The following is a 16,747-nucleotide window of genomic DNA, read 5'->3' on the forward strand; positions in this document are numbered from 1 at the left end:
GATTAACAAAGCATCAAACAAACCACATTGAAAAGTCAACTTAAAACTCAACAATGAAAATTGTTTTCCACTTCCAGAGAAAGAATTGATGGAGTCTGAATGCAGATCGTAGAATACTTAAAAAAAAAGGGGGTGGGGTGGGGGTGGGAGAATCTGTTTTCTTTCACATAACTAATAAGGAAATACATTTTGTATGACTGCAAATGTATAATCTAGATAGAATTGCTTGTCCCTCAATGAGGGAGAGAATGTGGAAGTCAAAATTTTTTTAAAAAGAATGTTAAAAACATGTGATTAGATTAAAAAAAAGAAAAAGAAAAATCACCTTAAAATGAACAAGGAATGCTGGTCACTATAACTAATGGAAATATATAGTGATTCACATTGTGAAGAAAGCTAAAATTATTAATGTAATAATGTCTTTACGCATTCAGGGCATACAGATGCCATCAATGAAAACATTAAAAACTTAACAGGCTGTGCACAATCCAGAAGCAATCCAGCCCAGTATTCTGTTTCTGATATTAAAAATGGACTTTCTTAAGGAAGGGCTAGAGATGCATTCCTTGATATATATTTCATTTCCTTAATAATCTGTTAAAGAGTTTTTGGTCCTTTATACATATAATTTTTTTTTAACCTGGTACTACTTTCAGCTCATACATACTTATACAGCTTCTTGGAGGTAATGACTTTTTAAAGTTTCTTACCTTTCAGTGGAAGTTATTACTTTATTCTAAACTTAATTCTTTCACATTTCAAGAGAAATACCTTAAAATCCTCACTATTTAGTAAATGCCTATTTACTTTTGTCTACATTACTCACAATGTTTTAGATTTCAATCATATACCCAAATTCCTCAACTTTCTTCTTTCTAGGGTGAAAAATCCTGGTATTTTCAGACTGTCTTAATACAGTAGTTGCCCTCCCTTAATCATTTATAAAATTTCCCTTCTGTAATACCCCTCTAGTTCAACTAAAGCACAGAAGCACACGAAACAGAAACGTGCACCCTATTTGATGTGTGGACAAACCAAGATTTTGTACAGAGTGGAATGTTTCTACTTTATTCCTAATACATTCTCAATGATGAAGCAACATTTTGAAGCCTTCTCATTGCAACAGTACAATATGCCAAAAGCTCCAAGAAAGCATAAAAATGATTCCTAGATTCCTTTCCTGGATTGAAATTGATGTTTCATACTCCACTATCAGAGTTGCATATCACATTTCCCTAAGAGGGATCACTCTGCATTGGCTTGCAGTGAAACTCATCTATCATTTTTCTACCTACTCATTCAGTCTCAAAAACTTTTGCTGCAGTCTATTTCCACAAATTTTATTTCATTTAAGTGGGAAAATAGCAAATTTGTTAGTAGAGTGGTGGTTCTCAAACTTTTTGGTCTCAGGACTACATTACACTCTTGAAAATTGAGAAATCCCCAAAGAAGGGTTTATGTACAGTATACCTACAGGTTTTTATATTAGAAATTAAAACACTTTCATATTATTATGAAAATAATTTTCACCTTGGGGACCCCCTGAAAGACTCTAAGGGACCACAAGAGGTACCTGGACTATACCAAGAATCTCTGCTTTAGAGTGATTAAGCACAGACACATCTGCTAATGTTCTACAGCTTTAAGAATTGTTAAAACATCAAGGCAATCATCACTATTCAATAAATCATGCATTATCTATCTTAATACAGAACTGTACCTATGGCAGTTTTTTCACACCAATGTTAACTATATTAATGAACTCGCTGGTTGAGTCCTCACATTTCAAGGAACTAAACAACAGACCAAATTAAAATTAAGTAACAAGGCGAAAGAAAAACTTAATACTATTATTTCTTCATTATCTCTTTCCCCATCCTGCCTCCAGTTTTTCCTCTTTCCATTCTCTCAAGCACACAAATTGCAAAAATAATGTTCCTAAGTCAGTCTGACCATGTCACTCCCCTGCTCATCCTCTCACTTTTAGTATCACACTGCCTTTAAGATAAATATAAACTTGAAAACAAAGAGCGTAGTACTTCTCACCTTTGTGAGCCCAGTGACTAGTACATAGGAGGTACTTAATATCTGTAGAACTGAATATGATTTTCAACTAATACTTCAATTGATTCTTCTGGATTCAATTAAATTCTTCTGGAGACTTAGTCATCTACCTATCACTATTCAATTCTAAGGCTATGATCCACATTCCTATGCAGCAATCTTTTACATGAACACATACCTAGAGGTCTTCATCCTTTGGATACTTTCAGTCACTATTTCAAGAGGCAGCCTGTTCCTTTAAGAGGCTAGACTATGTAATACCTTCTTTATAAAAGTTGTAGGGAATGTAGACAAAGAAGACAGAAGAGCTGAATATGATGGCTAAACCCAAATAATTGTTATTTGCTTACGTGAGAGCAACTTGAAGTAGACAAATGCACAAGATTTAGGAGTCAGAAAGGAATAAGGAGATTATTCTAGGGAAAGGGAATAATATGAGCAACAGCTCATAGGATCGTAGATCTAATACTGGAAAGGATTTTAGAAGAGGTCACTTAGTCCAAATCCTTGACTTTACAGCTGAGGAAAGTGAAGCCCAGAGAGGTTAAGTAACTTGCCCAAGGGTCATATCTGCAATATGACCCTTGGAAATTAGCAATAGGTGTCAGAGGATGGATTTAAATTGAGGTCCTGTGACTCCAAATTCAGCATTTTTTCCACTGGATCATACTGCCTCCAGAACAGAGACAGGAATAAATAAGGTTATTGTTCAGTAATCCGGAGACCACCTGAGGGTTTATGTTGGTAGTTAAAGGGATATAAGGTTAGACCAAGCAAGCAGAGCTAAGTTACAGATGGCCATTGTATACCTCACTAAAGAGTCTAGGATGATATTTAAATACTTCATCATGAATTATTAACGTTCTAGATTATTTAATAAGGTTGGGAAAGACAGAGATCTTTTCAAAGCCTCCTGGATCCAATCTTCACAGTATCATTATTGACCATTTCAATCAATCAAGCATTTATTAAACTTTTATTATGCCTCAGGCACCCAGCTAAAGTACTGAGGAGACAAAGACAAAAACAGAACAGGTCCTACCTATAAGGAGCTGATGGCTATTGGGAAAAGCAATATGTAAGTAAATATAAAATATATGGAACATAAATATATACAAATATTGAGTATCATGACACATAACCAGTAAGATAACAAATTAGTCACTTTTCACAGGCTCCTTTAAAACTCGAACTCTTATAAAGAAAGAAAAAAAGGTTTATGATCCAGAGGTAGAGCAATTACAACTGAATCTACAATAAGAAGCCCAATAAGGTAAAATCTTTTTCAATGAACACTAGGGAAGTTTAATCCTTAAAATGCTAACTTTAAGCACTTTAGCCACTAGCCAACATACTTTTCTGGCAGGGACACTAAGTGGACTCCAGCTTGGGTCCATCTTGGGATTTCCACTCCCACCCCCTGCAGATACTGTCAAAACACTCCTTCCCAAGGCCACAGACTCTGAACAATCACGTGAGGTGAAAAAGGCCTGAAAACAGTGCAGTCTTCTGATTGGGGCCTGGCCTAGGTTAGAGACTACCAAGACTTCAGAGACTCTGCTTGAAAAACCTACCCCACCCTGCAAAGAGGCACAAGATGATGACTCAGCCTAGGCACAAGTAATAAAGGAGAGTAAAGGGAGGGCTTAGGGGAGGGGGAAGAGGTGTGTGTGTGGCTGTTCTAGGTCCAAAGGAATGGGGACTGTGTCAGAAGGACCTTAGTACCAAAAAGAATTCCAAATAGGGACCCAGACTAGTGAACTCTATATTCTTCAATATGGGAAGCCTGGGGAATAGATGGGTGTGCCCACCAGCAAACTGAGATAAGTCAGAAACTAGTTAACCAGTCAATGTATAAAAACGCTAAAACACTGAAGACTTTAGGAGGAAAAAAATCTCAATAGAAGTTCAGAACACAAGCAGATAAATCAACTGAGAGGATCAAAAAACCAGAAGGGAGGATGAATACTAAATCCTTAAAGAGATTACAAAGCTCTCAACAAATTCACATGAAAGTTAAATGACCTAATGCTTGATGAAATCCAGAATCCTGTGGACTCCCCAAGAGAGAAGAGTAAGAAACTCCAGAAAGGATCAAAAGAAAAAAGAAATTCATAGAAGAAATAACTAGGAACAAATATAGATCAGAAATTAAAACTCTTAAGGTAGAATTCCTGCCTCTGACATTTACTAGCTGTACAATAGCAAAGTCACAACCTCTCTGATGCTATTTCCTCATCTGTAAAATACAGGTGATGATAGTAGTAATACTTTAATACCTACCTCACAGTATTGTTAGAAAGAACAAATGATATGTTTGTAAAATGCTCTGCAAACTTTAAAACACTATACTAATGTCAGTTATGTTATGAATCTAATATAGGGAACAGCAAAGTTATGGAAGAAGGAATACCACAAGTAGAAATTAATGAAGATAATGCAAATTTTAGGGGAATAATGAACTTAAAAGCATTTGTTTCCAGGAGTGATGTCCTTATCTCAAGTCAATTCACATGTCCACAAAAAAAAAAAAAAAAAAAAAAAAAAAGATGTACTTTAGAGAAGGATACATCAGCATCCACATAAGACTGCAATAACCGGATTTCTCCTTGTGAGTGACATTCATATAGTGTAACCTGATAAAACAAAATGAATAGTGTATTTAATGTTGATAAGCATGGAAGTTTATTCTGCAGGTTTTGAAGAGGTTTAAGAAAACATGGAAACACTATAAAATTGTTGCTTCAAAACAGAACCTCTGTGAAGTCTTAAGTCAACCATAATAAAGTCTCACTTCACAATACATATGATAAACAGTGTTATGTATGGACTAGTAGATATAACAGTGACCTCAGAGTAAAGAATTTGGATTCAAATCCCAAGTCAGATATTTACTATGTGACCCTGGGAAAGTCACTTTACCTTTCTTTTAACTCACTTTCCTCATCTGCAAAACGGAGATATTAATAGTACCCAACTTAAAAGGTTATTGAAAGGATCAGAAGACATAATTATGTAAAACACTTCGCAAACCTGAAGGCACCATATTATTCAAGTTTTAAAATATGTAACAACTTGATAAAGATCCTATATATGATTTATCACCATTTATTAAAACTCAATGAGTCAACCACATCTACATTAAGTATACAAAAATACTTCCTTTTGAGATAACTGTTTGGTTATGTCAAGATACAATTCTGTCCACTTTATTTTAGAACACATAACAACAGAAACTTTGATCATTTTAAACCAATGCCTATCATCGACAACAAGCTCCATGACAGTGGATCAGGACCTTTTTCTTCATATCTTCCTAACATACAGAATAGCCCATTTGATAAATTATTGATGAATTAAATTCCTCTGCAGGTTGAGCTTCGAAAAGGAAAATTTCTTAAAAAGATGCCTGGCAAAAGACATGATTAGAAGTTAAATTTTGGTATTAGTACAAGAAGCAGTATGATGAAGTAGAAAGACAGCTGGCCTAGAAAGACTGGATTAAAGTCTCAACTCTGACACATACTGGCTACATTATAATGCTAGCTAAGTCACTTATCTCAGTAAACCAGGCAACTTTCTAAGACTATAAATTGCAGTGTAGTTGCTAGGCTGTGTGTAAAGGGAGTTTTCTCATAGGGAATCCCCTATATCAATTTAGAAAAAAAAAAAGGTAAAAAGGTCCAACTTAAAAAAAAAATTGTATGATTCAGTGGTATGTAATTTTTTTATTCATCCTAGATTTCACAAAATGTTTTAAGTATCCTTATGGTAATTAATGACTATGTTTCCCACAAAAGCCACTGAGTAAGTGGGCTCATTCTTTGCTTGAAACTATTTTCTCTGTATTCTTTTCAAGGTTAGGAAACAAAAGGCAAAAATTGAAATTGAAAAAGTTTGTATCATATTTGCAAAGTAGAATTTTTAAATGGCATTTCACCATGTTACCAACTTCAATGGTGAATTTTGGGAGAATATATATAAACTGAAATTATGTCAAGCAGGAAGAGAGTAGAACAAGTATAACGAAGCCTCAGTATCCATGCCAGAGGATTCCCTTTAAAAGCCGTGAAAGGTCTTTTTAGTAGTACAAGTGCTAAAGTACTTTTTAGCACTGCAAGATGCTTTGTAAGAACCAAGAAGCATCTACCTTATGCAAATTTCACTTTATAGAAAACTATAAGGAAAGAAGCAAGAACTGTACACAAGAGATTTTATTCTTATCTACTTTGAAGTTTTCACTTAAAAAAAAAGGAAATGAAACTTTTTGGCAACCTTCTAATTTCTCTATTGAAGCACCTTAGGGGATGCTAAAAGTGACATCAAAGGAACAACACTGGTGAATTTCAAGTTTCCACTTGAAAAATTGGTGACAATTCTTAAATTCTGGGAGCTCAAGAGCCCACAATTTGAAACAGTTTAGCTTCAAGCTGCAACATCTATGGCACTTGAGCCACAGATGATTTTTTAGTGGTAAAAGTGCTAAGGCTGCAGATAAAATAGTGAAGCTGATCAGGTTTGTCTTTGCTGTCCTTCGAAATCCTTCGTTAATTCCCTTTCTACCTCCTGATACAGAGCACCAGTCCAGAAATCTTCAAAAAAGCCCAAAGCACTATCACAGTTCCCAATCCAGTTAAACTATCTTTCCCAAGGTGTTAATTGATTACTTAAACTGTCAGCAGATAAGGGTTTTAGGCTTAAGGATCCACATTTTAATAGGCTATCTACTCCACAGGGTAATGCCAAGGAAATAATGCTTCACCAAAGTGAGATGATTGGATGAAGATGGTGATTAAAGTCAAAGACTTCCTGGAAGACAGTGGATGGGCTTCTGCCCTACTCTATCCATTCATATTAACAACCATCCCACAAATAAACAATGCTTAGGTGTCCAAACTTTGGCTTAGTTTAAGATCAACAATAAGTGTAACAACATGGTTCTTTTTCAAACAATTCCTGTGTTAATGGACTATTTTGACTTGCTCAAGGGAAAAAAAATCCCAAATATTTATTGCAAATAAATCAACAGAACATTTTTTATATTTTATAATTCTAACTTAGATTTTTAAAAACCATTTAACATCACTAAAATTATTGAGTCTATCATCAGCTGGTCTCTAAATAACAATCTTAAATTTACTGATGATAAAGTTTTATCTACCACCTTCTTTCAAAAGTAAACCCATAAATTGAATTTACTTAAATAATGAGGAATATCCAAATCCATTCACTCAAAAGCTTTTAAAGCTTTACAATTTGCATAAAAAAACAGCAGATATTTTTGAGCGGGTGATTTTAATTTGAAAACTTCTCATATAGTTTGTTTACATTAAGGAATTTTTCTGAGTGTTCAACTCTATTTGTATGAAACTCATTATTTTGAAATCATCATACAAAACTCCAGTAAAATAGAATAAACTTCAGTACAAGGACCATCCTCAATGTCTAGCACAAGACAGGCATTTAATAAATGTTCATTTAATACCTAAGTTGAAAAGAAAACATCTTTAATACTTTACTCACTCTATTACTCCCTACAGTTGCAAAAACTAAGGGATCTCCTTCCTTACTGTGCCAATTAAACTGTACTCCAAATAAAGGTTGGTTGTGGTCTTCCTGTAAGAGAAACAAATTCCATTAGAAAGACCAACATTGTTTAGAAACCTAAAACTTTAAAAAGCATACTACATATTACTTTAGTATCACACATGAATCAATTTAACAAAAAGTAGCAAGCATTTTAACTGTATGCCAAGCTTACATATTTTTAACAAAATCAAAGTATTCGAAAACTCAAATCACATATTAGCTAACAATTATACATTTATCCAAAATACCTGAATATATCTTACTTATATACTTGGACCTAAGTTGAAAAGCTATCTAAATGTAGTATTTTCAACTGTACAAACTATTTTCACCAAAACTTTATCATATTGCATTTTCCAGATTCAAACAGGCAATTGTGAAATGGTTGTTTCTTTTGTAGCATAAAATATAACAAGTTCCTCTAAAACAATACATAGATTTCTATTGAACACGTGGCAGCAAAAATTCACAACCTTGAGTTCAGGACTTGAGAAACACACATAAAACTCAAAAAGGATTACTTGAAAAAAATCACTATTTTCACAAAAGTTAACTTAGAAGATTTATGTGAACTTAAAAGGGAAAAGAAGGTTATCAACATCATTCACAGAAGTTTTGGGAGGAATGAGGAGTTTACTGTCAATATAAAACTTATTTTTCTCCAGTTCATCTTCAGAGTAAACAGTAAACTTCGGTGCTATTTCATAAAGAATACCTGAAATTTCATTTCTTGTCACTTGGAAAGCAATCATTTTAGTTTCTTAATTATTTAAATAGTAATTTAAAGAACCTAAATAGCAAAGAATAATTTTCAGAACTGCCATGTTTACATTAACATACAGAGCAAACTATAATCATTTCACAAAATAATCTAGTTATTACATTTTGAAATTATACTTCCAAAGAAAAGTAGTTTCAAACAAAAATCAGTTACCATAAATATCTATACTCCAATAAACTCTAAATAAATATAATTTAATAAACTAAGTATATTAATTAGATACTTAGAAATTAAAGCTAATGTAGGCTTTAATTTTATACATTTATATAATTTAAACTACCAAAGGAGAAGAGATGAGGAAGAGACTACACTAAATTTAAAGTTAACTTTAAAAAGTTCAAAGAAGACTCTAATGCCACATTGATGACAAAAATTTGGTAATCCTGAATATAATAAAAATACCATCTATTCCTACAAAGAGAGGCTTGAAAATAATTAACATTTAAATTCTATCTTATCCTTTGAAAACATACACATATATCATAAATAGATGAGAAAAAAAAACTCTACACAAATTAAGCCATCTGGTTCAATTTATGCTGACTCAAAGCAAATGAACCACGGTCAATCTTTTCAATTAGCTGGTGCCAGGAAGTAAGGTTTTTAAAAAATAAAACATCTTATTAAAAGAAGGAAACTTGGCCAGTGGAAAATAAAATTAAATAATAAGCAGCCGAAGTTACAAAATATACATTTTATTTTCAAAGTAATCTCTCTTTGGTGGGATTTGTAGGACACTTTGAATATAAAACATTAACCACTGCAAAATAATCTTCAAGTTTATAATTCAAGCTCACAGGATTGCACTTCTTCCACACACCTTGAGACTATTTACACATTTGAAAGAATATTTGCACTTCTTTGACTTCCATTTTCCCTTCCCCCAACTCTTCCTTCCAGGAGCATTTGGAGTATTTGTTGGAGTATCAGGTCGTTCAGTGTTAGGGCCACTTTCTATACTGATAGCATCATCCTGCAAAGGCAAAGTAGGAACTATAACTAAAAATGGCAAAACTGTATTTAGAAGCAAATGATTTTGTTGTAGAGAACGATCATTCTTAATTCTTAAAGAAACAACTCATTAGCGAGGTGTGCAAAAGGGTAAAAGATATCTCAATCAAGTTTAAAATTTATCCCACCAAACATAGTGGGAAAGGCAGTGTAAGATAGGAAAAAGACAGGTATTGGGAGTTGGGAGACTTGGCCTCGATCTAGGTCCAATCCAGTTTTTTAGGTAAGTCATCTAACTTTTCTCTTTCTGTATATGTAAAAACAAAGAAAATGGTCTAGATTAGGATTTCCCAATCCAAACTATGTATTAAGCAAGCAAAATAGCTAAAAACTAATACTCTTCTACAGCCATCACTCAGGATTAGGAGGTTAAGGACCAGGAATCAAAGAAGACACTAGGAGTAGAAAACAAACAGAGGAAGAAAAACAGGAATCAAATTTTAAAGATTCAGAGTCTTTAAGTCTTAAAACAGTTAATAGTAAAAGTTTTTGGTAAAATGCTGCTAGTTAGTCCACAGGCCTATACTTCAGAAACACTTGACTTAAAAGATGATCTCTAAAACACCCTCCTTGCCTTAATATTCTGTAGTTCTAAATGTGTAAATATGTGCCTAGCACAAAGCGCTGCACATGACAGTAATATTTGCTGAACTAATCTACCAATATAATATCAATATACCCAAAAAAGTCAATAAGAAAACAGAAGTTATCCTGCAAGAATTTAATCACTTGAATGTTTTTCAGTTAAAAATTCATGCCTATAACTGTCCCGGGGGTATCACAAATATAGTTTTCAGACCCTTCTGTATACTCCCTCCTAAAAGCTATCCTAGTAGAGACCTGTTTATCAGATGAAGCCATTTGAGATGAGGAAAATCCTAAGATCTTAAAAAGAAAACAAAACTTCTATATTTATGACTGAAACCTACACTGAGTACTCCTAGTGTAGTTTTCTCAAATTAGTGACCAGGAATGGGTGAATTTAATATAAGACATGAGAATTATAAAATTCTCAAAAGTTAGGTCAACAAGGTAAGCACCTCTTACAATCTCTTAACTTTTCTTGTGATTAAAGGTTTGCAGAAATCCTTTGTGATGGAAGCTTGTATATATTTATTTTGAGGGATTTAGAAAAAGACTAACTAGAAAAATTGAAAAATTCCGGTGATATTATGGAAGCATTCAAAATTAAGTGAAATCTGTATTCGTTTACAGAATGAGGCTAGAATAGGCCTTGAGAAGTAAACTAGTCCACATTCTAGAATATAATTAAGTCTCCCTGGAGGGATACCTACCTTTCCCCCAACATATAGAGAGGCAGCTTCCTAATTGTCCTTGATAACATAGTTCACTGTCTCAAAAATCTTAAAATCATGAAGTTCTTCAAAAAGCCTAAGAGTTTGTTCTTTGTGATACAATTTAAGCTAATTTTGTTTCAACTTTTTCAGTGGGATCAAACTATAACTTCTAAACTAAAGCCATCAAAAGAAATTTCCCCCCAGGGTTATTTCCTAAATTAGTCATTCCCAAAGCTGCTTTTGTGATACAGCAATGTTTCCCCAACAGAATGGGTATCATGAACTATTCAAAATAAAATTAATCTCAACTTAATTATATGCCATGTAGCACTTTTTTAAAACACTGCAACTTATATGACATTAAATACATAAAGGAGAAAAAAATAAGATAAATATGGTTTATTTTTTAAAAAGGCATAAAACATGAAATTTTCAAGTTAGGTACATGAAAGAAAGGAAATGATACTCTTCCCTGAATATTTTTTCATTCTTTCTCTTTCATACATCTAAAACCTACCACGATAGCCTTTAAACTGTGAGGTACGGACCTTGAGGTGGTGGGGCCTACAACAGTAGTAAGGACTATATTTCATTAATGACTATATAATAAATAAACAAACAAACATACCTTTTCTAGACTGGATAAATAATACTCCTCACACATATATGTTTTTCTACTATTTTTCAAATGTATGTTGATGCTTTTGTAAAAATACAAATACATTTAAACTGTCACTGAACTTATACATAATGAATAGTATCTATCTTCTAGTACAACTACCATGTATATTGGGAAGTGTGTGAAATTATTTTACATTAAGGACAGGTCTCCAATACTCAAAGATTAGAAACCAGAGAAATAGAATTTGTGGACAATTTCCTTACATTTTGGCTAAAATATCCTGTCATCAGTATGTTGCCAATTTTTCTAGTTTTTTGAGTTCCTCAAAATTCATTCTTCTTCCACTAAATCAAAATCATAGAATCACAGATGTAGAGATTGAATGGATCTCAAAAATACCTAATTTGAAGATGATGCTCAGTCACTATCTTCTGCATGAAGCCTTTCCTCATCTCCCCAACTGCAAGTGCCTCCCTCCCAAACTACCTTATATTTAACTACTCTTTGATTAACTTTATATTTACACTGTATATGTTTTTATATGTGCATGTCTCCCTAACTACAATGTACTCATTGTGAGTATGAATTGTTTCATTTTTTTTTTGTATTTGTATCTCCAAGCACAGTGAGGACCTAGCACATGGTAGGCTCTTAATAAATACTTGTGGACTGATTGATGATCTAGTCCCTTCATTTTACAGATAAGGAAGCTGAAGCCCAATGAAGTTGGGACTTATCCAAGGTCACACAGGAAACAGCAAAGAAAGGACCTATGTGATCTTTCCACTATACCACAGTAATCAACCTACCATCTTTTATTTCTCTATAAGGCAGTAGTCAACTTAATTACTTTGATCTGTTTTCGTGATCTTGACTTTCCAGTGGAAAAATGCAGATTTGAGACAAAAGAAAACATTTTATATTTATTAAGCATCTAATATATATGTATATATGTACCTGTGTATGTGTACACGTGCGCTCGCACACACAAGGACTATGCCAGGTGTTAGGGATAAAAAGACAACTAGGCTTTAAGTAACTTACTTTCTACCAAGTGGAAACAACAGTTACATAGAGAAGTAAATGTAAATATACATAAAGCCATTTTAAGATGGGGAGGGAGTGAATCAGGAAAAGCCTCTTAAAAGAGGTGGTGCTTGGGCTGAGAGTCAAAGGGAGTTATGAGTTCCAAGACGTAGACTATTTAGTTGAAACAGCATCATCCAGGTATGAAGCACAACTCTATGAAAAGGCACAAGGACGGGACATGAATGTTAGATACAAGGAAACATCAACTAGAACAGCACAGTTGGAATACAGGGCACTTGAGGGGGACACGTGTGATCAAACTGGATAGATAGGTTATATGCAGACTCAAAAAAAGCTTTAAATGTTAAACAGAATGGTCTGTATTTGATCCTAGAGGCAATAAGGAGCTATTGAAGCTTTTAGAACAAGAAAATGATATGGTCAGACCTGTACTTCATATTTATATAGAATATAAATTTCACACCTGTGAATTCATTTTATACTCCTAATCAAACATTAGTGTTTGATTAGTGCTTAACATGTGGCCAAGGTGGTAGGGAAACACAAAATTAGCAGTATAAGAAATGGTCTCTACTAACAATTTTTTAAACAATAGCACACGCATGGAAGTCCAGATATTCTCATTTCACAGACAAAGAAAACAGAGTGATTAAGTTATTTGTCTCTCAAACTCCTCACTTATTTTCTCAAACTAGAATTAGTTTAGAACCCAATTCTCTGTGTCTTACTTTCCCCCACTAAATTAAACTAAATCAGGAATTAGCATTATTTTTATTTCTTTGGAGGCAATTAGGATTAAGTGATTTGCCCAGGGTCACACAGCTAGTTAAGTGTCTGAGGTCACATTTGAACTCATCCTCCTGCCTCCAGGGCCACTGTGCCACCTACCTGCTCCGAATTAGCATTATTTAAAAAAAAAAAAAGATAGAGAGGGAACTGCTTCCCCTCTCCTACTTCCTCCGGTGAGCTAAAAGATTTTAAAATGACAAAAATAAATCCCTTATGGCTAATTCAGTACATTGCTCACAAAATGTTCATGAATCTATTGCCACATATTCATCCCTTTATTTGAAGTTAACAACAAACTTATAGTACTGAATATTACATATATAACTCCAAATAAGCACTGCCACTTCATTAAATAGATTAGGACTGGTTTTACATTAAAGCAATTGTCATCAGCAGACTTTTATTGGGACTTTTCTATCATACTGTTCTACTATTTCCGGCACTTTTTCTTGTTCTTCAGTACTTCAACTCAGAACTGTAAAATTATTTTCATTTTGACTCTTCCCTCACCATTCTATTACTCTTTCCCCTAACCTATCTTCCTAACACATAGCTTTTCTTCCACATATACATCAGTTAGGTTTGATTCCAATGCTGATGAAGTGACCTCTTTTAATTTTGAGTATGTTAACACTTTCCTCTTTAAAAAGATCAGGATAAGGCAAAAAAGGTCAGTAACCTTTTACTGCTCACATGTACAACTGGAATATTTCTTAGTCTAAAATAAAAGTATTTATCTGTAAAGCACATGCTTTGCTGTCACAGCACAGCTGGATAGAGCAATGAGTGTGGGACTCAGAAGCAGAGAACTTAAGATTCTGCTTTGCACATTTTTCTGTCATCTTGAGGAAGTCATTTAATTTCTCCAAGCCTGTTTTTTTTTTTCTGTAAAATAAGAGAATTGTACTAGATAACCTGGAATCCCCTTCTCACTCTAAATCTATGATCCACATTTGTCTGATTATCAAGTACATTACAGAACCAGTAAGAGAATCCCAAGAACACAAAAATCAGTTGCTTTGAAATAAAAATACTAAAATGATTGAGACATATTTCATTGTAAACAAACAATACAAGAATAGAGAGTGGCCTTTTCCTGTGATTTTCCTGCCACAGGCAACATTCAGGTGAGGAAACTCTATTTACCAATGCAAGCTGGCACCATCACTTGCCCCCCTTGGGTCACACAGTCTTGTGCGACAGTCAGGAAGTGAACCAAGTTCTTAGCTTTGACGCTGGCTCTCTGTCCACTATATCATGCTGCCTCTGACATAAAAATGCTGGAGGACAAATCATTTACCCCACTGATTAAGTTTTGGTGTGCTAACAAAAATATTAAGCTTTATACCACCCATTTCTTCCAGCGATCCTCTGAAGGTTCCAGATTTCTATTACACACTATTCCTCACTACTCTTATTTAAATAATTCTTCTTTCTGTTCAGGGTGAGGAGTGGAAAGAGGGATGGACTTGGATTTAAATCTCAGTTCTGCCACTTAACATATACAATCTTAAGCAAATCATTCCCTGCTTCATGGCCTCAGTTTCCTCATCTATAAAAGAAAGGAACTGGATTAGATGGCCTCTAAGGTCCCTTCAACAAACAAATAATTTGTTAGGCACCTAATGTGCCAGGCACTGTGCTACTTGCTGGGATACCAAGGTAAAAATTAAAATCTCTGCTCTCAAGGTGCTTACAATATAGCTATGGAAGACGTGTCTATTCATGCATGTATATTTGCATACATATATAAAAATGGATGGAGAAGTTAATTTTGGAGGTGAAAGGACAAGCAACTGGGGTGGAAAGGGGGGGGGCAGTTAGTGTTTCAGAAAAGGCTTCAAGTAGAAAGTTGTACTTGAGCTGAACCTTAGAGGAAAGAGAAGAATTCTAAGAGACAGACCATGGGAAGGGAGTATATTTCAGGATTGGAAGACAGTCAGTAGAAAGCCAGAGAAAGGAGATAGGAGAATGCATGGAGAAGAAAATAAGGTGTATTAAAGCTGGAAGGGATGCTGGGGGCACCACCCAAGTGCGACTTTCTTTCAGTTTAAAGTTTTCCAAAGAGAGTACCAGACACCCTCTTATGCCAACTCCCTTCATTTCGTTGGGCTCCAGTTTCCTCAACTGTAAAACGCCAGGGTTGGAGGTGGGGACGTTTAGGGCAAAGCTTCGAGGGGGATGCACTACCTGTCAAGTCCACGCCAGTCCTCCGTTCTCTGCCTCGGACACAAATGTCTCCCCCACGCTTCCTTCCGTGGTATCCAAAAACCACATGCCCACACTTTAACACCCTAACCTCTTTACGCGACCTGCTGCCACCTGGGGCATTGCAAATGCTTCCTCATCCCGGGATGGGGGGAGGAGGAAGCTGGTGACTCAGGTGAAGTGCTCGCCCCCCCAGCTCTCCCCCTTCCCCGCGACAGAAATACTTCCCAAAGAGCCCGGGGTGGGAGAGACGGACACGTCGTCACTGCCTTTTCCCCAAGGGCTCCCGCCGGCCCCCCTCCGCTGCTCCCCAAGTTCCCCGACGTCCACCTTTCCGCGGGGTGACACTCGTGCCGCCCGGACGGCGGGGCCACGCCGGAGCCGGGACGAAAGGCTCCCCCGTGGGCTCGCTGTGCCCTCCTCCCCAGCCCCGCGCCCGGCGACAGCGGCGCCCACTCACGTTCTCGTCCCCGGACAGGTCCGGGTTGCTGTTCTCGTCGCTGCTCAGCTTCTGCTTCTTGGCCGCAGGCATGTCGCTTCCCGCCGGCGCTGTCGAGACTTCCCTCTCAGACATGTTCCTGCGCCTCCCTCCGGGCTCTTGTCGCCTCGGCCGCGGCCTCCGCCACACCGCCGTCAAGCAAGCCCGGCCCGCGCCGGCCGCAAAGCCGCCGCCGCCTCCTCCTCCTCCTCCACCACTACCGCCTCCTCCGGCCCCCCCACCGTCGCAAACCGCGCCCAGCCGCCGAGGCGGGCGGGCGTGCGGCCCCGCCACACTGCTGAAAAAGGGGCGCGCGCTCGCGCGCGCCCGCCCGCGCGGCCTCCGCTCCCCCTCCCCTCGCGGCTCCCCCCACCCCTCCGCGGCTCACCCCACTACCCCCACCAACTCCCCACCGCCCACCCGGCTCCGTTCACGCTAAAGGGCGTCGTGGGTCCGCGGGCTTTCAAGAGCTCTTTCCCGCGTGTCCCTCCAAACCCTGGTCCTTCTGCCCAGTTCCTCACCACCACCTTGAAAATGAGTGGCGGGAATGGAAGGGACTCTCCCCCAACCCTTCCGCCTCCCGAAGCCGTTTAAGCCGCAATTGGCCGAAACCCTGGATCCCCTGACGGGTTTCAGGGGCCTGAGAGCCGCCGGAATGGATCAGACCATTGAACCATCTACGGCGGGGAAGGAGGCAGAGAGATGCCTCTCTTCCTGGGAAATGAGGCGAGGGATCGCAGTCGTGCCTGTGGCACTGAAGTCTTCATATCACTTTGTTTTAGAGGACTGATGCAATCTAACTCCCAATGGAGGAATGGAAGTAAAGAACCAGTGGTATTGATACCTTCGGATCCTCC

General features: G+C 36.9%; 1 protein-coding gene across 1 annotated transcript in view; it reads right to left on the reverse strand.

Annotated features, from left to right (window-relative positions):
• EED (embryonic ectoderm development) overlaps positions 1-16,056 on the reverse strand; it is a 33,196-nt gene extending 17,140 nt beyond the window's left edge. The window contains exons 1-4 of the mRNA XM_027848340.1: positions 15,873-16,056; positions 9,255-9,407; positions 7,588-7,680; positions 4,635-4,700 (exon numbers count right to left, since the gene is read on the reverse strand). Coding sequence (XP_027704141.1) covers positions 4,635-4,700; positions 7,588-7,680; positions 9,255-9,407; positions 15,873-15,986 — 426 coding nt within the window. The 5' untranslated portion in view covers positions 15,987-16,056. The remainder of the gene's footprint in view (positions 1-4,634; positions 4,701-7,587; positions 7,681-9,254; positions 9,408-15,872) is intronic.
• Between the last annotated feature and the right edge of the window lie 691 nt (positions 16,057-16,747).

Source organism: Vombatus ursinus, unplaced genomic scaffold (genome assembly GCF_900497805.2).
Source record: "Vombatus ursinus unplaced genomic scaffold, bare-nosed wombat genome assembly UNPS02005659.1, whole genome shotgun sequence".
NCBI lineage: Eukaryota > Metazoa > Chordata > Mammalia > Diprotodontia > Vombatidae > Vombatus > Vombatus ursinus.